The 26,616-nt window shown below is 33.9% G+C and overlaps 1 protein-coding gene across 1 annotated transcript; it reads right to left on the reverse strand.

Moving 5' to 3' along the window:
* Positions 1-21,822: 21,822 nt before the first annotated feature.
* LOC114718049 (protein NDR1-like) lies at positions 21,823-22,495 on the reverse strand. Its single transcript, XM_028903298.1, has 2 exons — positions 22,292-22,495; positions 21,823-22,176 (listed from the first exon to the last, which is right to left on the reverse strand). Exons 1-2 carry the CDS (start codon positions 22,493-22,495, stop codon positions 21,823-21,825), a joined length of 558 nt encoding a protein of 185 aa, XP_028759131.1.
* Positions 22,496-26,616: the final 4,121 nt, after the last annotated feature.

Here is a 26,616-nt window from a genome sequence, read left to right on the forward strand (position 1 = left end):
GTGTTGAGGCTTGGGAAAGACATTTCTAAGGATCCATTACCTCAAGTAAGTGATTTTAACCTCTAATCTACTTTCTTTCTTGGAATTTCTAAGGATTTTTGCTGGAACCCTAGGATTTTCTAGGTTGTGATGGAACTGAGGTTTTTGACCGATTGTTTTGAGTTTAATTAATTGCTTTAGGTTAGTCTAAGTATTTAATCGGTGTAGTTTTCTTGGATTTAAAGAATCTTGAATTTTTGGAGTTAGGGTTTATGGAAATGGGAGGTTTGTGATTGAGGTTGACAATGTAGAGGTTGATTCTGAGTTTTGTGATTTGGGTTATGTTAAGGAGGGTTAAATTGGATGTTTAATCGGTTTAGATTGTTGTTAGAACTTCAATTGTTCAAAATAGATGTTTGGGTGTAGAATTCCTATAGTGGGTCCTTGAGGTTATGAATTTTAATTGATGTTTGGAAAGGAATTAAGGTTTTAATGGATTGGTATGACCATGGAGTGTTGCCTTGATAGTTACACCCTTTGAGTTGGGTAGAGTTTTGATGGGAGATAGGAATTTTGTGTCCCCAAGTGTTGTTTTGGCCACATTATTAGTTTGAAAGCTAATACATGGTGGTTGTGTGTTTGTGTGCTTGTGTAGACTGGTTGTGAGTCTTGGTGGTGCACGGGGCCACATTGTTGGTTTGTTATTCCTTGCTCAGGCGAGAGGTAACCACTTTCCAATCCTTAGTACTTGCTTCTGTGGTATTGTGAGTAGATTTATGTTTTGTGCTCTGAGTAACAATTATATTCAAATTGCATGTTGTATATGTAAAAAGGAAAACCGTCTTGTGGGGTTTTGATTGATGATGAATGAATCTTGAAATTGTGAAAGATATGCCACTGAATGAAGTTATTTATGAAATGTTCAATTACTATTTGATTATGGTTGAGCATGATGCATGAAGTGGGAATTGGTGAGAGTTTTTGATAGTTACTACCATGTGGTAAGGCCTCCATTAATGCATGATGGTTGGCTCAGTACGTCCCCCATAGTGAGGGATAGGCCTTTTGGCTCCCTACGTCCCCCAGAGTGAGGGATAGGCCGGGTTCGGCTTATGAAAATCCCCCAAAGTGAGGGATATGGTTGATGGGAATTGCATCATCGCACTTGCATAACTTGTTGTGGCTATCTTGTTATCATATTACTTGTGAACTGTCCCACTTGACACCTCACAAGCACCTATTTAGTAGTACCTAGAATTGGAAAGGTTGGTTACTGGGACTTTGTCTCACCCCGTGGTTTACAATGTTTTCAGGTGAAGGTTCCGGGCGTGGGCCATCGGGAAGAGACGCAGAGGCTTGAGCTTGGTTAGCTTTAGGCCTCTAGCCTTTGTATATGTATGGCTAGTATATATTGCCACATTTAGGACTGCTTTTTGAAATATTTGATTACCCGGCCTTGTTGTAAACTGGAGAGAATGTATCTCCTTATTTTGGTTGGTCGGAGGCCACTGCTAGTGTCTTATGAAACTCTGGATTATTTTGTTGGGAATCATTTAGATGGGCTGATGTGATGTCTGTTGTTATCCGGGCCGGAGGCTCGGAGGCCCAGTAGATGTAAATGAATGATTTCAGTTGCATGCAACGGACTTTGAGTAGAACCGAGTTTAAATGTTAATTCAAAATTATGCAAATTTCTTCCTACTATGGTAGTTCATCTAACAGATTTCCTTTTCTACCATAGTAGTGATTTTGTGATGAGTTATAATGTTTTGAGGTTAAGGGTTTTACATTATGTTATAAAAGCATATGATAATTTTATTCCCAGTCATCATTAAATATTATATATATAATAGACGGGTTTTGGAGGGTAGCTTTAGGATTACGAGTAACTTTCAGATGGCTTTTGAATAAGTTTTGAGTTATATATTGATAGATACTTGCAATTGTGATTTTATAGACTCTCTTTGAAAGCTTTGGAGTAACAATTGTGTTTACCTTAGGTTCAGGAGTAATAGGTAACTTTGAAATTTCTTTCATATACATATTAATTGTTTATGGATGTTATTATTGTTAGATACCTTATAAATTAATTATTTTAGTATGAAATGTATATATGTGTTATATATAATAATAAATAGAGTTTTAAAAAATATTCCTATTTCACTCATGACTTATGCTATTAATTAATATTGGTAATAACTATCTTCATAGTTATAATGATTGATTTATAATGAATTGTATTGTTGATGATCTGTATTGGATTTTATTCCTTTGAGATTAATAGTATATTTGTTGATATTTGTTGGTATAGTCTGTTATAACATTATTGTCATGGCATATGCATTTTGTGATGGGTTGAGGTCAAAAGGAGATTTGTATGCTATTTAATTACCTTGTGATATGCTATCACTAAGTACATAGTGAATGACACTTTTCAAGGTCCCTTCTTTTATGTCGTCTTTTGCCTAGGATTATATTACATTAGAATTGTGGAATATGTGACATCTCCTTAGTTTTTTTTTTAAGAAGGGAAGCCATAGTTCAAACTTGAGCTTTATATCTTTGGCTTGGCATATCTCAAGTATTGGTGAGTTTTAGACAATCTAGTAAGTGGATTAATTTTGGTTGGACTATGTGTTAGCCTATAGCTTCAAGTAGAAGAATGAGGATGAGCAGTGATATGGGGTAGGCTACATAATACACTTATTGTTGCAAAATATGAATTGATTATGTTGTTGATTTAATGATAGAATTTTGGTACACTTTATGGCACTTGATGTACATAAATATATACAAATATATATATAGTTTTAATAAAATATATATGTGTTTTTGGTTTGTATATGTTAGGGATTTCAATTGTTATTAAGACGTTAAATCTTATCCCTTTTGTTAACTTCTACAGGTGATAGACCTGATAGGACTCAAGGAAAGACACCAATGGAGTGAGCCACAAAGGCTCTTTTGTACTTCTTGAGCACATGTTATGTTATTATTTACTATGATCCTAAGACCTCATTATTTTATTTTATTAAGACACTCCAAGGATTTGCTTTAAAACCATGACATATTTTGTTGTTTAGAGATACACATGCTTTTTGTGCTTGTTTTGGACATTAAAAATAGCTATTTATGAAGTGATTTTGTTAAATATATGGATTATATTTTTGAGGTGTTACATTATGGGATGAAATTGGGCAGGTTACTATTTATGGATTAAATGTTATAGGAGTTCGTAATTAGTTGTTAATCAAGTGATATTTGTCTATCTGATACCATCTACCAATAAACTTGAAACCCTAAACAAGATAGTGATATTTGTCTATCTGATACCTAGTGTTCATCACGGAGCTATAATCAAAGCTAAAAGGAAAGCACAAATATTGAAGTAAACCATGATATTTTTGAGGTGTTGCATGCAATTGCCTATTTTTGTTCCAACCCAAGGTTTTGGTAGAGATAACAATATAGATCAGTTCATTAGGTTCATATTGTACCTGATTGATGCCCTTATTTGTAAAAGCTGTATTTTTCACTGACCAAAGGTTTTCTAGTTCCATACAGAGGAACATTTTGTCTAGCAAAAGTTGATTAATGTGCTCCACGAGGGCATTTATGCCAACCTTCACGCGTTTAGGCACCTTGCTGTCGTGCTATTTGTAGTATCCACATCCGTCCTACATATTTAGATTGGTGATCAGAACCTAGAGGTGTTGGATCATTACAAATGAAATGAATGCACCTCAAAGTAGTTCGAACATCCATAGAATCATTTCTCTAGGTTTCTTTTTGTCCATGATGCCTAACGAGGGGCAAGAAGACCATAATGCCAAGAACTTTGAGGATCTTCATACTAATACTTTGTACCTTCCCCTAGCACTAGCCTTCGGAGGCAAGTGGTCAATGGTGGTGATCTCTGAGAATGTTCCTTGATGATAGTATTCAATAAAGTTCCTATGTATTTAGGTTTCCACTTAGCTTAAAGGATGGGTATAAGTAAGGACCTTTTATATTAACTATCAGTATATATTACCTATTTGTCTTGTTTAAGCCCATATGTTATGCGTAAAGGCAGTGCATGTTGTGACATCTTGGTTTTAAATCAAGAATTTAAGAGTGATTAAGCCTGACTGTAATTGGATCTTGAAGTGATAATGGTTGTTTAAGGCGAAGAAGGAAAAAGGGATAAGCTAGAGGTTACTTTGAGACAGTTTTGTAGCTTTTTGTGTTTTTTCCGATAGCAAGAGGAGAGGTTTGTTACGGCAAATGAAATAGAAGGGGGAAGAAAGATGCTCTTTATGTTCTTCAATGCGGTGACGTTCATGGTGAATATCACAAAGGAGAGATCTGATTGCTTTTATGAAGTTCACTGTAGAGAAATGAGAGAGCTTTACTAGGGCTTGTGATTTTTGGTCTTGGGAAGTGTTTTTGAGCTTCCAAAGCTTCTAGTAAGTGATTCTAACTTGTTTTTTTAAAATCTTTTTCTTTTATTTTTTTTCTCATATTTGAAAGTTAGGATTTCTAGGGCTCTTGATTTCAAATTTTTTGAGTTTTTGACCGAATTTTTAGATTTCTTAGAGTTATTTGTGTTAGATAAGAGGTTTAATTGGTTTATTTTTGTTGGATTTTGATTTATATGGAATTTGGAGGTTAGGGTTTGATATTGAAAATGGGATTTATTGGGTTTTGATAATGTGGTGATTAAAATGGTATTTTTTTTAATTGAGTTTTGTTAATTAAGGATAGATAAGAGTATTAATCAGTTTAGATTATTGATATTGATGGTCTTTGAACATTGGGTATGCTAAATGTTGAATTTTCTAAGTATATGACTTAAGGATTGATTGAGTGATTATTTTTGAGGATAATCAAGGAGTCTAATAAGTTAATTAGATAGAGAAATTGATGACTACAACTTTAAATTGAAAGTTTTGGTTATAAGTTGAGAAAATTAGATTGTAGGAGTTGTTGTATGATGTGAGATCTAAGGTTTCTTGAGTTTTGTATTTTGATTTTTGCTTGTGTTTGACTATAATCTGCATGGTGATGTAGATTAGCTTGCGTCCCGATCGTGGGGAAGTACCTTGTGTCCAAGCCAAATGTTAAGCTTGGAATTGAGGTAACCGATGTTACTTTGCTTTATATGCTCAATATGGATTGTAAGGTTTTCTAAATCCTTTCAAACTATATTAACCTACTGGTAAAGCATTATGAAAAGTATATATTCTATTATATATAAGCTATTGGTGAAGTAAGTAGTATTTTGCTTTTATATGTTTGTATTGGAAGTTGTGCCTTGTGGTGTTATAGAGGTGAATGTTTTGGAGTATACTATTTGTTATGTTGTTGATTGTATTCTTAATTTGTTATGTTATATCTATACATGGGGTTCATATGTGGAGTTTGGGGTTGTATATGGAGGATAATTATTCTTAAAGCTTGTACAACATGCCAAGACTATCATTAGGTATTTGGCTTCTTGTCAGATCCTTGTAGTTCTACCTTTTTCCTGACCTGAAATCAGGATAGAACTTTTGTGTAGACACCTGTTTGGCCCTAGTTGGACTACAGGGCAACGGGGACCTATTGAACCAATGTGAGTAAGTTAAATTTTGACATGGTTATTCCATATAGGTGGTTTGTGTCTATGTCAAGGAGTTATAAGGAGGAGCATGATGAACGGGAGGTATAAGCTACTGTGTTGATTGTTGCATATGCATTTGCATATTTTTAACTTAAGATATTTTGTATATGGCATTATTTTACCTGCTTACCATCCTATTTATATATATTGTAAAGTAAGCTTTGGCTATTAAGACTTTATGTCTCATCCCATTAATCTTACTAGTTTTAAGAGAACCTTTTGGTACCATTCATCATAAAGGAAAGCAACCATAGGTTTAGGCGAGTATAGCTTAGTAGGCCTCTCATGGCTTGGGTTTGTAATGACTTTATAATTTACTATGCTAGGCTCATGTTTTGTATGTGCTTATCTAACTATCTCTTTCATACTTTTATATTACTATATTTTGAAGCATATTTTACTTAATAGTTGAAGGTCATAGGATTTATTATGTATGAATCTTGTGGATCCAAGTTTGTAACCATTTGGAAAGAACTTCTATCTCATTGATGGTTGTTATGATTTTGAGACTGTTTGAGTTAAACAAGTATGACTTACAGGTTGGGCTTAGCCCTTACTCTTTTTGTGCTTTAAGGCTTTGTGTGATAGATTTTTGGAATGGTTTTGTACGCAGTTATTGTGCTTTGGGCCCTAATTATTATTGTTGTTGGTTTTAGATGACTTTGATTTGCAACGAACTCCTTATAACCATGGTAGCTTTTGATCATCTAACCAAATTCTTTTTCTATCATGGTTAAATTCTTAAACCATTACAAAATTGTGGTTTTAAGGAAGGATCTTTTCACATATGACCATTACTAAGTAGAAATAGAGTTTATATTACATGATTTATTGACACTAGTATCTAAAAAAGGTAATGACATGAAACAATCTGGAATTAAAGTTAGAAAATAAAACTCATTGCTAATTCTATTGCATTTACCTTTTAATATGGACAAGTTAATAAGGATTAATATTAATATTAATATTAATATTAATAATATTTATATATTTATATTTATATACTCTTTATATAAGTAGTGACATAATAGACGAAGGATTGCAAGGTATATTTTCATAGCAAAACACATTCACCTCCTACTAATGACTAAAAATGGGTAGTAACATTAATGCTTCATGGCAGATATTTATGTTAATATCCTAATAACCTTCTTCATTTGGGATAAAACACAAATCAATCCCCAAATCCAAAACTTATGGCAGACTTGGAATAGATGCTCTACCTCTAAACTCAATTAGGTAGGTGCATACGAGTTCTCTAATGTTGTGCTAGATTGATTGTAAGCAGAGTTAGCTGATCATGATTGATGCCTTGGTATAATAGGGATAACCCTCATGTAGGTATAGGAAAGGAAGTCATGTACAATTAGTGCTTTTGATAATAAGGAGGGTATGATTGTAGAGATGTGGGGATTTTGTGTTTGAACATAGTCCAAGTAGTCATGGTAGTCTTTGATGTTGTAAATGATAGCCATATCCCAAGCATGATAGTTGAACTATTGAGCATGAATATGAGCATAGATACACCTAAGAAGTACGTAATGTACTCTATACCATTGGACAGAGCCCACCTATGTATACCCTCATTTAATAGCATACAATGAGGTTGTTATTGTTGAATTCATACTTACAAAAATTGAAAGTGGACTACAAGTGAGTCGCAACCAATAAACACTATAGCTCTTTCATTCAACTAGCAGTGCATCCACAGGTGTGTTGATATCCCATCCTTAGGTACTCATCACTTGTGGTTTGCAATTGGAATGCTAAGGAAAAACTTGAGAGTCTTGCTAGGATATATAAGTAATACCATATGGGTGAATGTAGTGAAGTTTGTAGAATACTAACATTTTTTAAGTTTAATTTTTTTAAAAATTACATAAACTTTTAGTATTTAATTTTATATGCATAAATGTAACTATACATTATAAGTTGTAATTGTAAAAAGTTAAAATTACAAAATATCAAAATCATAATTAAGGATTTAACAAAAATAAAATTTGTGACCTGACTCAGAAGGTGCTAATCAATTTGATCCCTCATAAATATTTATATCATGACTTGTATTTATTAATTAATGGTTTTAAATTATAAATTATAAATTAGGATTTGTAATTGTAAAATTATGAAATAAAAAACTTAGGTTTATGAATGACAAGATGTTATGATTCACATGGTGCTAATTAATTTTAAGACCCACAGATATATATGTGAGTTGTTTCATTATTGTGACGATGATGCTGGCTAGATATATATGAGTCATTGTAACATCCTAAGTCTTATCGGGTTTTAATAGCCTCTTTTGGGTTGATTTTGAGGATAGATTAGTGATTTAATCTTGATCTTGGTGTTTGGGGTGAATTTGAGGTATGTTGGAGGAATAGGTGAACGTACCCCTCTCAGGGTATGTTCGCCGCGGCGCACCGGGAGTTTTAGAGGGGAGTGTCTTCTCTGGAAGGTTTGGCCGCGGCGAAGTCTTGGGGACGTCGCGGCGAAGTTGGTCTGAGGAGCGAGGCTTCCCTTTCGGGAAGGTTTCGCCGCAGCGAAGTTTTTCTGGGCGAGCGGGAGTTTCCTCTCGGGAAGCTTTGGCCCGGCGAAGATTGGAGTTCGCCGCGGCGAAGTCGGGTTTTCAGGTGAGTAATCCCTCTCGGGATTAGTTCGCCACGGCGAAAGGTCCCGAATCTATATAGTCGCTGGAGGGTTCAGTTGTGCGAAAATTAGAAAATCTGAAGGAGGAGAGAGGAGCTCTGCTAGGGTTTCGGTTTTGAGGCTTGGGAAAAACATTTCTAAGGATCCATTACCTCAAGTAAGTGATTTTAACCTCTAATCTTCTTTCTTTCTTGGAATCTCTTGGAATTTTTGAGGATTTGTAGTAGAACCCTAGGATTTTCTAGGTTGTGATGGAACTGAGGTTTTTGACCGATTGTTTTGAGTTTAATTGATTGCATTGGGTTAGTTTAAGTATTTAATCGGTGTAGTTTCCTTGGATTTAAAGAATCTTGAATTTTTGGAGTTAGGGCTTATGGAGATAGATGATTTGGGATTGAGGATGACAATGTAGAGGTTGATTCTGAGTTTTGTGAATTGGGTTATGTTAAGGAGGGTTAAATTGGATGTTTAATTGGTTTAGAATTATTGTTGGAACCTTAATTGCTCAAATGGGATGTTTGGGTGTAGAATTCCATAGTGGGTCCTTGAGGTTGTGAATTTTAATTGATGTTTGGAAAGGAATTAAGGTTTTAATGGATTGGTATGACTTTGAAGTGTTGCCTTGATAGATATACCCTTTGAGTTGGGTAGAGTTTTGATGAGAGATAGGCCCAAGTGTTGTTTTGGCTACATTATTAGTTTGAAAGCTAATATATGATGGTTGTGTGTTTGTGTGCTTGTGTAGACCGGTTGTGAGTCTTGGTGGTGCACGGGGCCACATCGTTGGTTTGTTATTCCTTGCTCAGGCGAGAGGTAACCACTTTCCAATCCTTAGTACTTGCTTCTGTGGTATTGTGAGTAGATTTATGTTTTGTGCTCTGAGTAACAATTATATTCAAATTGCATGTTGTATATGTAAAAAGAAAAACCGTCTTGTGGGGTTTTGATTGATGATGAATGAATCTTGAAATTGTGAAAGATATGCCACTGAATGAAGTTATTTATGAAATGTTCAATTACTATTTGATTATGGTTGAGCATGATGCATGAAGTGGGAATTGGTGAGAGTTTTTGATAGTTACTACCATGTGGTAAGGCCTCCATTAATGCATGATGGTTGGCTCAGTACGTCCCCCATAGTGAGGGATATGCTTTTTATGGCTCCTTACGTCCCCCATAGTGAGGGATAGGCCGGGTTCGGCTCTTAAAAATCCCCCAAAGTGAGGGATAGGGTTGGTGGGAATTGCATCGTTTCACTCGCATGAATTGTTGTGGCTATCGTTATATATTATTTGTGAACTGCCCCACTTGACACCTCACGAGCACCTATTTAGTAGTACCTAGTATTGGAAAGGTTGGTTATTGGGACTTTGTCTCACCTCGTGGTTTACAATATTTTCAGGTGAAGTTTCTAGGCGTGTGCCTTCGGGAAGAGACGCAGAGGCTTAAGCTTGGTTAGCTTTAGCCCTCTAGCCTTTGTTTATGTATGAATATGTTGTATATTGCCACAGTTAGGGTCTTTTGTGATATTTTGATTGTTGATCTATTGTAAATTGGAGGATACGTTATCTCCTTGTTTTAGTTGGCCGGAGGCCATTGCTATTGTTTTATGGAATTTGTTTTACTTGGTGGAAAACTAATTGGATGGGCTGATTTTTGATGTATGTTGTTACCCGGGCCAGAGGCTCGGAGGCCCAGTGGATTATGAATGAATGATTTCAGTTGCATGCAACCGACTTTGAGTTGGAATCGAGTTTCACATGTTAATTCAAAATTTATGCAAAATTTCTTCCTACTATGGTAGCTCATTTTAACAGATTTCCTTTTCTACCATAGTAGTGGTTTTATGACGGGTTATAATGTTCTTAAGGTTAAGGGTTTTACAGTCATTGCTATTAAAGATGCCATTCTTTTCATTGTGCGATTAGCATTGACATTCTTCCAGACTTTATATATGATGTAGATAGTTGCATGTCTCAATGTTGCTTCCAAGTAATTTGATTTATTTTTTATGTAGATGGATTATTGCTACCTATATACTTTAGCCATATCTATTGCAATGATATGATAATATGCATCCATAATGCTAGAGGCATCACCAAGCACCAATTTCATTATGAGAAGTAGCAAAGATATTTGTTATAGACATCTTCATCGAGTGGATAATAAGATGTCTCTTTCATGCAGGTCATTTAATCTTGCCAATGTCCTTAACCATCGATAATGTCAAGGTTATTTTATCAGATTATATAATTTGGTAGTATTACTGAACAAGAATAATACATTATTTGGTTAATGTATTTTAAATCACTTTTTGTATTTGATGTAGGAGGTATGAACTGAGGTATATCTATCCATAAGAGAAATAAAAATATGTCTATTTCATGTAGCTCATTTATTAATACTAGTGTCCTTAAGCCTTTAAAGGAGCTTTTGTGACCTTTGACAATGTGAAACTGGAGCAGCAGTTTCTTGAAGATATAAGAATCCATGTTTACATTTGAAAAATATCCCCAAAATCCATTTTTTTATTATATTCACCCTTATTATCCAGTCCATATAATAGGTCATTCGCGTGATACTTGTCATTGGGCCTCCCATTAAATGTGATGCCATGGTAGTTTTATCAAGCATCATTAATTTGATGTGAATTCTTCAATGGGAGGATCATAACTCCAATACTCATGCTTTCATTGCATATCACTATAACCTATGGATGTTACTCTTGAATGAACTTACTAATACTAGTATAGGTGCTTCTACATCTAAAGCTGGACAACGTGTTAAAAAGGTCCTTAAGCAGGAAAAGTAGTTTATGTTTGGAGTTGATGTGTTAGGTTAGCTTTCTAATATTTTACTTTCTCAAGTTGCACTATGTTGCACTATGTCTTTTATTTTTGTTCCTCTCATTTTGTGTCACACCCCAATTTTTAGAGGTAATTGGCACGGAATATGAGGGGTCTCATGTTCTTAAGCCCTCTCATGCACAAACAATTATGTAAAAGATTTTTAATTTATATTTATGAACATGGTTATCTCACTAACCAAAAACATACCTCTAATATACATAAATCATATATATCCCAAAATATGAAACCATTTGTAGAAATTTCGGCTAAGTCTCCACTATAAATAGGACTTCCCAAAAGTTCTACAGTAGTCTATAGGTTCAAAACAGCATTTGGAGCTTTGCTCCCCAATACACACATATATAAATACATACCCAAAATATTCCAAGAGACTAGGACGTAATTATAGATTATGTGGAGCATCTAATTGCAATAATAAATACACAAGTGCACTTTTGAGTTTACCTTAGTTAACAACTACTCAAAATAGATTCACAGGTTCTAGATCTTCAATGAGACTCTTTATTGCTTAGCTGAAGGTACAGGGTCTGCGGTGCTATCTGAAGCCAAAATAATCTACCAGTGAATAATGTTCCATTTATAAAATTAAATAAAATACTAAAAGAATGAATAAAATAAGTTTAAATTCAAAGTATAATATGGGGAAGAATTAAAGTTTTATAATATATAATTATAATTTACAAGAGAAATATATGTTCGAGCTCATGAAGCTAATGAATCCAAATTGATAACAAAGGATTTGTTATATAGAAATAATATAAAATGACATTTCTCAAACCTTATCTTTTTATAGGACTTCAATGTAATGAAATAATAAGTACAGGATGAAGCTACGAGTGTAAACGTGGACATACAGTCCATGAGAGTAAGTAACAAATCGAGTGCAGCCAAAGTCACGAAGCAAGCGCAGCTGAAGCCATGAAACAAGCGTGGGAACAACGGCCACGGATAACATGCGAGCTCAAAATTACCATAGTATGCCAAGGACTAACAGTACTGCTATTAGTAACTATCATTTTGTATTTAGTCCTTTCAAAAGGTGCAAAGCATGCATAGAATCAATTTATCATTGATAAAAAGCGAAATATATATTATTTCTAATAATGAAATCCTTTAAAAAAATACTTTATAGCAAATGATCCCAATATAAGGATTTTCAAATAACATTTTCAAAACTTCTTTTGAAACCTCAAGCATAAATATTTACTAAAAACAAAATGCATAGAATCCAATTGTAAGTAGCAACTTTGTTCAATGCATAAAATCATAGGTATTCTTTCAAGAAGAAAAAGTTTAAGCACTTGATAAGTAAGATTGAAAACAATAAAATCTAAATCAATCCACCTTGGTAAACTATTTAAATAAGAGGTTAATAATTTAACTAAATTTTTTTTTGGTGAAATAATTTAACTAAATTTAACAACAAATAGTAATGGGATGCTATTTAACTAAATTTAATAACAAATAGTAAAACCTTTTTCTTAAAAAAAAAAACTATAGTAATGGGATGCTATTTACTTACCTGTTATGCTTCCTAATGTATTACCTATTTCAATTTATAAAGCTTTGAGTTAATTTTATTCCTCAATTGCCTAATAACCCAAAATAAAAATATTAATACTTCCAATCAAACTCAAGCTAGAATTCCTCGTAAAAATATAATCCATTTAAAGTGACATCATTATTAAATCTTCCTAGTAAACCTCTCTTCTTCTTTTCCAAATTCAATGTAGAAATTTACAAACTTGTAAACATTAGCACTCCAATCAGCACCAACATTAAACTCAATTCATAAACCAACATTCTTATCTAATCCTAGTTAAGATGACCATAAAACAACACTAATAGTCATTATTTTTCCTCTTGTAGTAAAAATTTCAGCTATCAAACAGATTCAACAATATTCCAAGACAAATCCTCTTCTAGACATTTTTATGGTCACTTTTTGTGCAATAATACACAAGCAAGTTTTCCAAGTATTTTGATCTACAATTTTAGCTCCTTTACACACCATGACAGTCACAAAATACAAAGTATTTATCACTATTCAATATAGCCACAATATCCCATCAAAGCAGATTCAAAAGCAAAGCAAAAAGGGAGTGAAACTTACCTGCTCTTAGGCCATAATCCCAAACTGTAACACCACAATACAGAAGAAAAAGAATAAAAGAGGAGGAAGAAGATGCCACACGGAACAGGAGAAGAGGTGCAGAAAACAAGATTTTTTTTTGAAAGGTGAGTATATATTAATCAACCAAGAAACTTTACAAAAGGAATAGGGAACTACCAAAGAACATCACCTGTTCTCTAGTAAGTGCAAAATATTCTTAGCTCTAAGATTGTGTTTAGTAAGTACATTAACTGAATGAGCTAAAGAGTCAAAGTGGGCGGGGCAATACTGAAAGATTCGTTTGTTCTGATTGTCCCATAATTTCTAGCAGAGCAGGCCGAATTTGATCCTCCAGACTTGGCTATTGTTTAATGGGTTGAGGTTATGGAGCATCTACTCAACAAAGGAAGTCTGGGAGTGTTGGTGCGTCATCCAATCAGGGTCAAGGAGGGACCAACATTGAGTTGCATAAGGGCATTTCCTCAGGATATTGTCTATATCTTTTGTGTGAGACTCACAAAGAGAGCAACTTGCATCATCTGTCATGTGCTGTTAAACTCTTTCCGCATTAGTGAGAAGCTTTTGTTTCAATGTAAGCCATAGGAAAGCTTGAACCCTTTGGCTACTTGGCCATTTCCATATCCATTCTATTTTGCGATCTACCTCAGCCCAGTTGGATTCATTAGGTGCAGTATAAGCTAAGGAGACACTAAATTCTCTATTAGGAGTTAGATCCCAGTAGCAAGAAGCTTCACCATCATTAGGGGATGGTGGTTGCAAGGAGCTGACCTTTAGGAGGATTACCGGGGTAGTAAGGAGTCAAAGAGAGAGAAATTCCAATGGCCATCTTCTCTAATGAAATCAGCTATAGACCTCGATGGGGATGTCAGTAAAGGCCAAATGCTTGAGGGGTCCTATGTCCTATATCCAGTTATCTAACCAAAAACAAGTGTTCCTACCTGCACCTAGCTGCCAACGTACATGCAGGTTTGTATCTTCCCAGACTGCTGCTATACTCCTCCAAAGATGTGAGGAGGTTTTAGTCTTGAAGGCCTTCGATTTATCTTGGCCCCAACCATATTTCACTTGTAGGATTTGAACCCATAACATTTGTGGTTTTGCAACTAGGTGATATGCCAATTTAGACAGGAACGCTTTATTCTATTCCTTAATGTGTTTGATTCCACAACCACCATTAATCATTGGCTAGCACATATCCTCCCATTTCATTCAACTTGTTCTTTTTTTATTTTCTTCACTGTCCCAGATGAAGTCCCCAACAATTCTTTCAATTTTGTTGCAGCAGTTATTAGGGAGCCTCGTGGTTTGCATGGCATAGTAAGGGATTGTGCAAAGAGCACTCTTGGCTAGGGTGATACGGCCTGCGAGAGAAAGTGATTTGGCTTTCCAGTTAGAGAGCTTTTGTTTTAAGCGGTCAAGAAGGTAGCCATAAGTTTCCAAGGAAACACACTCATGTAAAAGCAAGACACCAAGATACTTCCCTAGGTGGTTCATTCTCTAGTACCTGAGTTGGTGACAGATGCTCCTTGCTTGATTAGATGGCACATTTTTAGAAAAGTAAACTCTTGTCTTGGCTTGATTGATTTTATGCCCAGAAGAGCAGCAGAACTCTTGAAGGATTCTTTAGATAACTGTAACCTGGTCTGGAGAGGTGGAACCAAATAGAATGAGGTCATCTGTAAAAAATAGATGGGAAAGTAGGAGACCTCTCCTTCCCAGCCTGCAGAAAACAAGATATTAAATGGAAGAAGTGATAGGAAAAAAAATAGAAGCTCTTAGACCCACACATCCCAATGGCTACACCATGAATGGCCAAGAACAGGGGAAGGTGTGATAGAAGAAAAAAGGGGAAAGGGTGAGGGATTTGGTTTCAGGAGCTACTTCTGTCTATCTTCCCTCTTTCGCTGAAAATGACAAGCATCGAGAGAAAAATTTGATGCTTTTCTCTCTATTTTTTTTAAAAAAATACTACAAGTGTATTCAATTAATTTCAATTATGCTAAAATAAAAATAAAATCACTCAAATGACATAGCTTAAGTTCAAACCTCGTACCCACCTTCTGCCATTTCCAAAGCCATTAGACCACATGATTCACTTTGTTGGCAAGCTACAATAAACAATAAAAATAATATTAACCCATCTATTATTATTATTATTATTATAAATTTCAAGATTGTTACATTTCACGTAAATTGTAATGTGTTTCATTGTCGTAATATTATGTCTGTTTTATGCTACATGCATATTACAGCTCTATCTATATATTACAGCCAAAAATGCGCATTTCTTGTAGATAGAAAATATTAAATATCATGCTTTAAAGTTAATTAAAGAATGATTGATTGTATCAACGATATAAGCTGAAGAAAATATATCTCAATTTGCTTAAGGGCAAAAGATATTTGGCGTCAATCAAGATTATAAGTAAAGAATATTGATTACTCTACTTTATTAGTCTCTAGTAATAGTTGGGCACCTATTTATAAGATAAAATCATCCTATCCAATATCAATAATCACAAAGTAATTTATTAGGCTAAACTCTTAGAAGCCACACCCAGAGTAAAGTTTAGTTAATTCACGCTTAAAAACCATTGTACATATAAGTACCTTTGCACAGTTAATAACGCTAAAAAGATGGTTCCATAAATAATTACTTATTCCATTGTCAATGGCAAATTCACTACTAGGAAAAAAAACCATTTAACGACAGTCAAAATATGCTTTTCATGGAGATTTTGGAGTTGTAATAAATTCTGTCAATATTATAAACAAAAAAAAAATTCATGGTGGTTTATAACCACCGTGAAAGGAATACGTTCCCCAAACCATAGCGGTTTCTTTGAAAAAGCAACATGGAAAGTAAACTTTCCACAATGGTTTTAAGTAATAAACACCCTAAAAAGTGTGATTTTAACAGTGGTTACAATATGTAACTGTTGTTAAAAACTCATTTCACGACAATTATCCAAATAACCATAATGAAATGTTCTATGAATTTTTTTTTTGTATTATGATCAATTTCCTATACAACCTCCCTGCAATGCTAATTACAAACCAATTCCAACTAGCATAGCAGAAGAATGCATCAAAACCATTTCAAGACATAAACTTAATCCTAATACTAAAATAACTAATGTTTCCAATTTTTATTCAATCAACTACACATTACAATCAACAACTTAACTAGTCAATATTTGAACTAAACATATATAATAAAACAATGAACTAAAATGTGAATGACTTAACTATTTCACATTTTCAAAAATGCTCAAGCAATGTTGTTAACAAAGTATCCCTTATTATGTTGATTTCCTCAGGGTCATATGGCACACTATCTTGGAATGCCTATAAATTAAAAATAATATAATCATTAGTCAACTTGATAAAAAATATGAAAAGAATTAAATAAGTACAATATAACTTATATTTACCTCGTCTAACTTCTTAGTAACCCATGTCTCAATTATGTCATTTATATAGCGGATGACATGATATATGCATTCAACACTCATGGGTTGACAACGGTACTAACAAAATGAAATGTAAAATTGAATATCTAACCTTGATCATCTAAAAAAGTTTATAAACATTAACTTGATTATTCAAAAAATTTATAAACATATACTTAGCCCAAGACAACATACTTGAGGGAGAATCTATGTTGGTGGCGGCTTATTTTTTCTACTTGGCCACCATGTTGAACTATCAGTAATCAGAAAAAAAAAATGATATTAGAGCACATTTTTGTAAACTTTACACATAATAGATATATAAAGTTAAACTCACATGTCAAAAACATCTTTGGTTTTGTCTTGCAGAGCTCCATGCAGGGAATCAAACAAGTAGACATTGTTATCAAGGAGCAAAAACAACAAGGGTCTAATGATAATTGTAGAATACAAACCATGTTAATTATAATCCTGTATATATAATTTGTATGTCTCAAATACAATAATATACATACCCTTCCAGTAAGGCGTAAAATATAATTTCTTTTTTTATCTAAGTCATTGTGATCATCATGTAGATCGACCTCACTTCTGCAATATTTATTACTTTTTGCAACTTTTGAGGACATATAAAGCCATATGTTCCCTCAAGTCCTTTATCTTGGTAGACATGGGTAAAGTATCTGTTATTCAAATAAGAAAATTAAGACATGTATAAGTATAACATGAAATAAGAAAATGATATTGTAACTTATAAAATAGGCAATTGCATGAAGGCTATATCTAGCTCCTGAAAGTTGAAGAACTAAACGATGTCCTTCTATCAATAGTGAAGTCATATGTGAAATCTAAACTCACAACCCCCAGTAACATTTTGAAAGTAACTGGTTGCTCCCTATTTTGCACCATAGAATGAAGAACCGCCAAGCTTCCATACATAACCTCAACATCGACAGTAAGAGGCTTGAGGACAGGAACTATGCTCTTTGTCATCTTCTTCATTGTCACTTTCTTTGCCATTACTACTGGCTTTCTAACAAGTCTTCTTGGTCACAAAATAAAATTTTCTTTAGCATGTGCCAGTAATCAAACCTTATCAATAGGGTTGGGCATTGGTGCACTACTTGACCATTACGGATTTTATCCACTATCACCCTTACTTGATCCCTTGGTACTTTCTTGCCATTAATTGTTGTGCTCGAGAATGCTCGACCATTAGCAACATGGCAAGATGGACCTTCAGAGTCCACACAAAGAGCACACGGTAGTCCATTATCTCAGGCATGGTTAGGGCTAAGTTCAGGTCAGACACTGTCAGCTATTGCATTTGATTATTACTGCCCTTCCCCTTTTTAATCGTAGCTGAACCTTAAAACATAGAAAGAAATTACTTAAGGCACGTTAATTAAATTAAAATGGATGAATTGAATCTTGAGAAGATGCGTGATTATTACTTGTGACAATTTAGACACCCGAGGCATTTGAAATTTAGATGCGCCTATCATCATTATAGCTTGTTAAAACTTGGCATCGAACTCTTCCATCTTTTGTATCTCTGCCTTATGTTCTTGACTGAGTTGAGCTTGAACTTTCTTTGTTTCTTCTTGTAATCGCTGACCAAGCTCCTCTTTAGATACCATGTCAACGGAGGATAAACCGGTGCTTCTTTGTAAACTAGGGCTAAAGAATTGTTTAATACCAATTCCTTTAGGGGCCCCTCTAACTCTACTGGGATAGTCATCTTTTCAAATCACAGTCGCCAAGATATCCATCCATCTATGAAGAATGAATGTACTTGGGATACTTGTTTCTCAAGTGTATCCTATAACATAAAAGTAACAATTCAATTTAAGATAACTGAAAAAGCATTTAATGAAGCATAATGTTTGATATTACTTACAATTTTCTCAACAACAACATGGGCCTCTAAAGTGATGTATTAACCCTTCTTAATCCTCGTCACCTTCCATTTTTCTTGGCGAGAAGGATGCTAGATGGGTGGAATGACTCCAATAGGGTCTAAAAGTAATAGCCATCTGTGCAGCTTGCAGCCGCTCCCCCATCATATTTCTTTCTAAGCTACTGTACGCTCCACGGGACATGGTATGCGGTAGACATTTAGCTTAGATATTTGCTTATTTTTCTTACTTAGTGCCTTTGATAATGAAACAAATTTAACAAAGTTAGTTTAGTAAAATAAAATATAAATTTATTAATGGCTAAGTTTGAAGAAACCAAACCTAAAATGTAGGGTCTTCATGCTGCTTGACAAATTTCTCCCATGCCTCATCCCTAATAAAAGAGAATCGATCCTTGGGATGCTCACCCTTTTTTCTCCCACAGAGATACTCCCTTATAAGCATAGATTTAAAATCTCTCTACCGAATTCATCAGGTTGCTTTAATACATGGTGTTTCATCTCCTTTGTTGCAGAAATATCAAATGTGAGCTCCAATAAAATATAATAAGGTTAGACAAAGTAAATAATTAATTATAATTGAAACAAATACAGGAAAGATGGAATTCGTGAGGTACCAAAACATCCTCCCAAAGCTTTTCCTTTACATTTTCGTCTATCATCTTTCAATTAGAAATATCAATGCCAATCTTACTGTATACTAGATAACTCATATAACTGTTAAACTGAGTCCCCTCAGAAGCTATTCCCTTCAAATCATCATTAAACTGTATTGTTATCCTCGTGGGCTGTGTGGTATCATCATGCAAAGCTAACTTCTTCATATGGGTTAGTCTTCTACCCCTTTTCTTTCTAGTAAAGGAGTTGTTGTTACCAGAACCCTATTGATTGGATCTGTCCATTTTTTGTTCAAAGAAAAATCAACAAATGTAAGAATAAGAAACATCAAGTAAATTTAATAAGAAACATCACATTATGAATACATAATGGAAGATTTGGTGTGGCAGGCTTGATCCTCTACAAATTTGACATTTATTGTGACAAAATACTTTTGAAGTAAGGGAGAGTAAAATTTATAGTCATTTTGGTATGATGAATATCCTAAAAATAGGTATTTAATGGCTCAGGTTCAAATTTTCCTCTTTCATTGCGGTAAACATAGGCTAAACATCTGAAAACATTCAAAAGGAGATTAGTGGCAAGTAAAGCGTTTGGGTAGGCTTGTGTAAGAAGATTAATTGGTGTCTTAAAGTTGAGGGTCTTGGAAGGTAGCCTATTGATTGGTTGCACAACTATAAGGGAGTGTTTAGGTAGCGAGCAAAACCATATTTTGGGGATCCTACCATCCAAATACCATAATTTCTTGCAAAATCACTTTTTGATTGAAAACCATGATTTGGGGGGGGGGGAAGCCAAACACCACAATTTTTTGCAAAATTACTTTTGATCTGTTGAAAACCGTGGTTTTCATGAAGTGATTTTTTTCTTTTTTGCTTTTGCAAGTATAAAACCATGGTTTGGGATATAAAAATATATTTTAATCTTATATTTTAAAAAAAAAATATATGTACACATATTAATTACTACCTCTGATTTTTAATATAAGAAATAGATAACTAATTTATCAATATTAAGAAAATTATTTAATAAATTAGTTATTTATAGTAAATATGTGTTGCATTCCTTAAAATATTTGTTAGTCATATGTGTTGGAACTACTATTTGATGGAACCTTCAACATGTGCAAATCAATATGAAGCCTATTTTGAAAAAATTAAATAAATTTGTGACATAAAGTAGATTGGGATCCAATTAGTTATTATATTAAGGACCGAAGATAATATTAATTAGTTATATTTTTTCACATGTCATTAATTATTTACAAATTTATTATTTGAAACAAAAATACTACTATAAATTAAATATATTTTATGTAATTATCATATTAACTCATATCATTTTTAGTAATTTGCACATAAAAATAATTCTGATAACAACTATCCAAATATTTTTACTTTATCAAAATCACTTTTTATACAAAATTTATTATTCTAAATTCTATTCTTTCAAAATCTATTATTCAGAAGCTATTCTTAAAATCATAGTTTGATTTTTATCTAAATAACCATTAGCATTAATTAGGGTTACGGTTTTAAGCCCACGCCCAATTCTTCTTCAGTCGCCAACATAAAGATTAAAAGATTATTTTTCCTATTTAATAGCCACAATTTTAAAGGTAGCACCCTAGTCAATTATATTGCTTTAAGAAGAAAACATCAAGAATGCCTATATTGTTTTGGTACAAGAATGTCAATAGACACGCGCACACACATATGTAACTATTTAACCACAAAGGAACATGTCAAAAAAAATCCTATTGTGAAATAATATATCTAGAACCTGGCTTATCTCGTTTTCCGTTGGGGTCCGCCGCCGGTCTTTAACTCAGAACTACACCCTTATTAAGTAATAAAAAGAATTATTTGATACTGCTGTGCCCGAATGACATTTCAGTTCCGGGACCTTCTTTTTTTTTTTTTTTTTGGGGGGGGGGGGGGAGGTCACCGCCCGCCATTTTATCCAAGACGGTATAGTTTGGAGGTGAAAGAGGGCAGCCGGAAAAGGAGAGAAGCCAATCTAATATATATACTCGTAGCATACTTATATGGCAATATGTGTGTGTGTGTGTGTGTGTGGGGCGTACTTAATAGTTGAGCGAAATTGATATTTCCTTTACTTGGAAGCTTTCCTCTCCCCATTAGTACAAGAAATCGTTACTGGAAAAAATAAATGGTCCTGTTTGGCACTTCTTCATTTATGATATTTTATTCAAAACTAGTGCTAATTAAAGTTCATCATCAGACTTTATTATGACAGCATAATTTGTTGTCTATCTTTCTTAGGTTTTAAAACCGATGATCAAGGTGGACACAAACACTTACAGACGCAGATGGCTAAAATTACAGGAATTAAAGTTGAATGAAGCCCTTGAGGGATCGAGATGCAGATAGAGAAAGAGCTTCTTTTACACACACACGCACGCACGCACGCACGAGACGCTTTGATTAACAACACATGCTACTTTTTTTCCCTAAACTTCCTAGATGTAAGACTTAGTTTGCAATATAATTGACGCTATAAACTAAGTCCTATATATTTAGGACAGGTGGTATAAACTAAGAGAAGGAGAGAAATATGGCTAGAGAGAGAAACAAGACATATACGAAAGGACCCAGAATCATCATAGTAGAGCATCCGGCGAGCAGTGGTGCGCCGGACACGATCACGGGGACCGTGTGCCAGAGTATGATATGTTTCTTCCCTGCTTTGTTTCCGGAATCATCGACAGGGACATTTGCTCCTCCCCATAAGCTCTGTCGTTTTGTGTACGGCCCGGAGTTCTTGTACTTCACCGACGTCATGAAATCCACCCGGAAATGTGTTTTCCCGTCCACTTTTTTTGCCGTCCGGTTAAGTCCACTGCCATCAATCTCGACGGAAGCCCGCTTAAGCTCATTCATCTCGTAGCCCTGGTAGAACCCTTCGATAGTATAATTCCCTATCGGCCTGGTCCTACTCTGATCTAGGAAAATGCCGAAGGTGATGTTGATGTTGTCGTACTCGATCCCATATTCTTGAGTTTACGTTATCAAACTCCACCGTGGAGACGATGGTGGGGTTGGAAGAGGTCTTCAAGGTTTCGTTCAGAGCAGGAACGTTGAAGATCATGACATAACATTTGGGTTCCATGGGTTCCAGCGATGGCCAAAGAAACAACGCTGGGAGACACAGACAGATTATGAAGCCAATATAACACATGCAACATGTTAATCCTACTAGGGACGCCATTGTCTTTCCCGGCCGGTGACCGGCGTGTCACCCGCACTTTCCGACGGCGACTTGAAGTGTAAAGCAAGTAGCTAAGTCTCACCCCCCACTTTCCGAAAGCGATTTGAAGTGTGAAACAATTGTGATATATATATATATATATATGGAGATGAATGAGAAGCCGGTGGTAAGAAATTTCCAGGAATCAAAAATGGGATTTTTGTTGTTGTTGCCAGAATAAAAAATAGGATGTTTGCAGGAATGAGAGATACGAGTAATGCGGAAAAAGGAAAGATGAATGAGGTATTCGAAAGAATAATTACTGATGATCGCCGCCCTTGGTTAATGGCAAACAACTTACCAGCACATTTCTGTCAACATTTCTTCTCCATTTCCTCAAACATTCAATAGTTGAGAATTAATATATGCAATAAATATAACCATGACACCTATCACATCGGCCACTTAGCTTCGCTTCTCAAGTACTCTTTTCGTCCCTTATTATAATATTTTTTAACTAAATTATGTGATCTAATAAAACAGTTAAAATAAGTTAAAAGCAATTAATATGTAGCAAATACAATTTTTTTTTAATTATACCCCTATATATAAATAGGTAAATGTGAGAGAGTAATAGTGAGATAAATGAAGAAAAAGAATACATTTAATTAGGAGTAAAATAAATAATAATGCATTAACTACCCAGACAAACTTAAAAAGGATATTATAAAAAGAGACAGATCCATTCAAAGAATTGGATCTAATTATAAGCGACAGAGTAGTATCTAACTAGAGGTTTGATCCCGAGAATCTCGTGGCTAACAGTAAATTTAAATTTAAGTATTTTGACTAGATTTAATAGGTATTTTTCTTAAATATATTTGTTCTTTAATTAATATTATAATGATATTATGTTTTCGCCAACAATATTATAATGAGGTTACTGTAATATATTAAATCTCAACCATTGTATGTTGACTCAATGGTAGAGATAATAAATGGAGAGGAAGTTAAATAGAAGCATTCCTTCCCCGCAAAGTTCCCCCCAGTATCAACTCAAAATATTAGTCAAATCAAAAGGATTTGATTGTTTAAAAAATTAATTCAATCAAATAGTTTTTTTTCCCTGCCAACTAATTAAACAGTTATATTATATATTGGAAATAAACATTATTTTTATATTTGATAAGCCTAGTAAGGTAAGTAGTGCAATAGCCTGATGATGCCCACACCTAAAACACCATAGCCAGACAACGACCCATATTAGAAACATATATACTGATGTAACTGTCTGCGTTGATGCTATTACTAAACAATCGAACCGACACATTCTAAAGGGGTAAAATGAAAAGGAATGTAAAAGTGATCTCAGAAAATAAAAAAGTAATATCATCTTGTTATTTTAAAAATAATAGAAATATTAAATAACGATTAATTCATACCCAAAATTATGATTTTTCCAAAATAGTTCCTAATGTCCCAACATTAATCCACACCCCAAATTTTCAACAACTACGATTTTTCCACAATATGACTAAAACGCCAATAGTCCATCATAATTCAAATTAGCGCCACAAATCTCATAATTAATTAATCAAAATATTATTTAATAAATTCAAATTAACTTCAAATTACCATTAAAATATATGAATAAAATGAAATAAAATATATTAAAATAATGATTTATCATCCAACATGTCTTTATATAAGGCTATAAGCTCCACATTGCGCAAACTCTTGTGCGTCTTAGGCTTTTGTTGTGGTACCAACCATTAATGCTTAAATGTCAAGGTAACGGGAAAAACATCTGTCATCATTAAATGCAGACAATAGTGTGAGAGAGAAGGGAAATTATGGATGTTTAGAGGGGATTGTTTTTGTGTATGTGTAATATAGATACGTACGTATTATTATGCTTTATTTGAAATTTAATAACTTTAGATGGTATAGTATATTAGTCAATTTTCATGTTTAATTTTTAATATTGAAGTGCAACATTACACTCCAATATAATTAGAACCATATTGAACTTATGTTGTTTAATTTTTATTAATTAATTTATTAATATTATTTCACGCAGCATAGTAAATAGTCATTGGATAGTGATATAGGAAAATAGGACCCCAGTTAGGATCTGCAGATCTCAAACGAAGTGCCTAATATATGCAATCTCAGTTTTAGGATTAATACTGCATTTATCGTTCTACTCATCATGTGTAGAATTGCAAGCATACATATCGATGCTTTTTTTTTTTTTTTTGCTGATAACATATATATGCCTTCATCTAAAGATGAAATTTACATATAAATGTAAATGTACTCAAATACCAATAATATATGATGACCATTTGGTCATATACTCAAATGTTCTTTTTCAAGCATTAAAAGCATATGTTAATTGCCTCAGTAAAGGGAATGAAATGGAGATGCCCATTTTCAATTTTAGTGTTGGTCGGCCATCGTAAATGCATTTTGAGTTGTGATACCTTGAAATTGTGTTAGGTGAGAGTTGCTTCCAAGCGGAAGCATATAAGAAATAGTGGTTTTGATTTAAAGACGTATATAGAAGCTGAAAAGCAAAATCCTATTTCAAGTCACTAATTTTGTCACCAATTTCACCACGGAATTTTAAGTCACTAATTCTATTTCTTTTTTCGGCTAAACATAGATATTTTCTTATTGGGGCCATCTTGTTTAAGGTACTATCAGGTACTAAATGTAGGCAACTAAACCCTAAATCTGTCCTACAACAATTATATAATAACATAATTAATAATATAATTATTTAAATATATTTTTAAATACAAAATAGATTGATATGTTTATGGGGTTGATGTTGACTAGGGCATCATTAGACGCTTGTTAGACACAAAGATGAATTCTTTCACTATGTTTGGCTCAAAAGAGGAGAGGGAGGGATTTTAATGGAGGGAAATGGAGGTATTTTAATGACATTTGTTTGGCATAGGAGGGGAAGTAAGGGAAGCTATCTTTAAATGGATAAAGGGCTTAAATATCCCAGAAATATCCATGAAGAAGCATCTAGCACCTGAAAGTTTTTTTTTTTCCTCTTATATGTCCTAAAATTTTTATTTCATAGCATTTCTGTCCTAAATCATTATTCACTGTTAAGTTTGACTATTAAAGACACTGGTCAAGCGCATAACTTAACAATTAAAATTAATGTAGGATAATGGCCACTATATTTTTGCTATGAAAATAAACTTTCAAAATATATAAGAGCCAAAAAAAATTTTAGGTACTAGGTTTTCCTTCATGGATACTTTTAGGATATTTACACACCTTATGCCATTTAAAAATTAACCATTTTACCCTTATAAAATGTAAATGAATTTTCTCTATTGTCTATTTTATCAATATGTAAATATGTATAAGGCAATTGATCAACTTGGGAAAAAAGAACACTGGATTGTGCTTTTGCGACAAGCACAACCCATTGAGAAAACAAAAAAAAATCATATTTCTTGTTTGTTCTATTGGATTCTAAAGAAAAATCACATATTTACCTTTTTTTCTTTTTTTTTTTTCCCCTTATTTTCAATTTTTAGTTAATTAAAAGACGCTTATTAATATTTTTACATAGCTTAAGTATTTTTATATAGCTTAAGTAGTTAAGTTAATATTATTACATATTCGTTAAAGAGAATATTAGTTAATATTTTGTATTTTGTTTATTTGTTTTCTTGTACATTTGGTTGTTGGCCCTTGGCCTAATGAGTTATAAATAAGGGTCAAGTCCCAGCTGTTAGGCATGTTCTCACGTCCTATGGGCCTTATCATCAATAATAATCATTTCACATGGTATCCAAACCGTCAGGTTGCAAGGTGGGCTCAAGATGGCAGGTCCAGTTCTTGAAGCACACCATTTGCCCTGGTTCCTTCGTCCCTGCACTGTCATTTTGCAAAGGGAAAGTAGAGTTGCTACCTTGTTGTTTATCCTCTGGTTCTCAAAGCAAACCAGTAAACCCTCACATATTGATTTTTGTGGTCAAAGGTCTCGCCACTCATTTAGTTCTCATTTCACCGATCAAGAAACCATGAATCTTGATCCATCATCACACGTTCGCTTATTCGGTTGATGGCGTCTTTGTTATTTTCTTTCTCCTTCTTAGTGTTTCATT

The sequence above is a fragment of the Neltuma alba genome, unplaced genomic scaffold (assembly GCF_004799145.2).
Source record: "Neltuma alba isolate B1F8T4 unplaced genomic scaffold, ASM479914v2 tig00011794_pilon, whole genome shotgun sequence".
In the NCBI taxonomy this organism is placed as follows: Eukaryota; Viridiplantae; Streptophyta; class Magnoliopsida; order Fabales; family Fabaceae; genus Neltuma; species Neltuma alba.

Coding starts and splice junctions, on each gene's coding strand:
- LOC114718049 (XM_028903298.1), bottom strand. CDS start 22,495: ATGGCGTCCCTAGTAGGATTAACATGTTGCATGTGTTATATTGGCTTC. Junction 22,177..22,291: donor CCACGGTGGAGTTTGATAAC/GTAAACTCAAGA, acceptor GGGTTCTACCAG/GGCTACGAGATGAATGAGCT.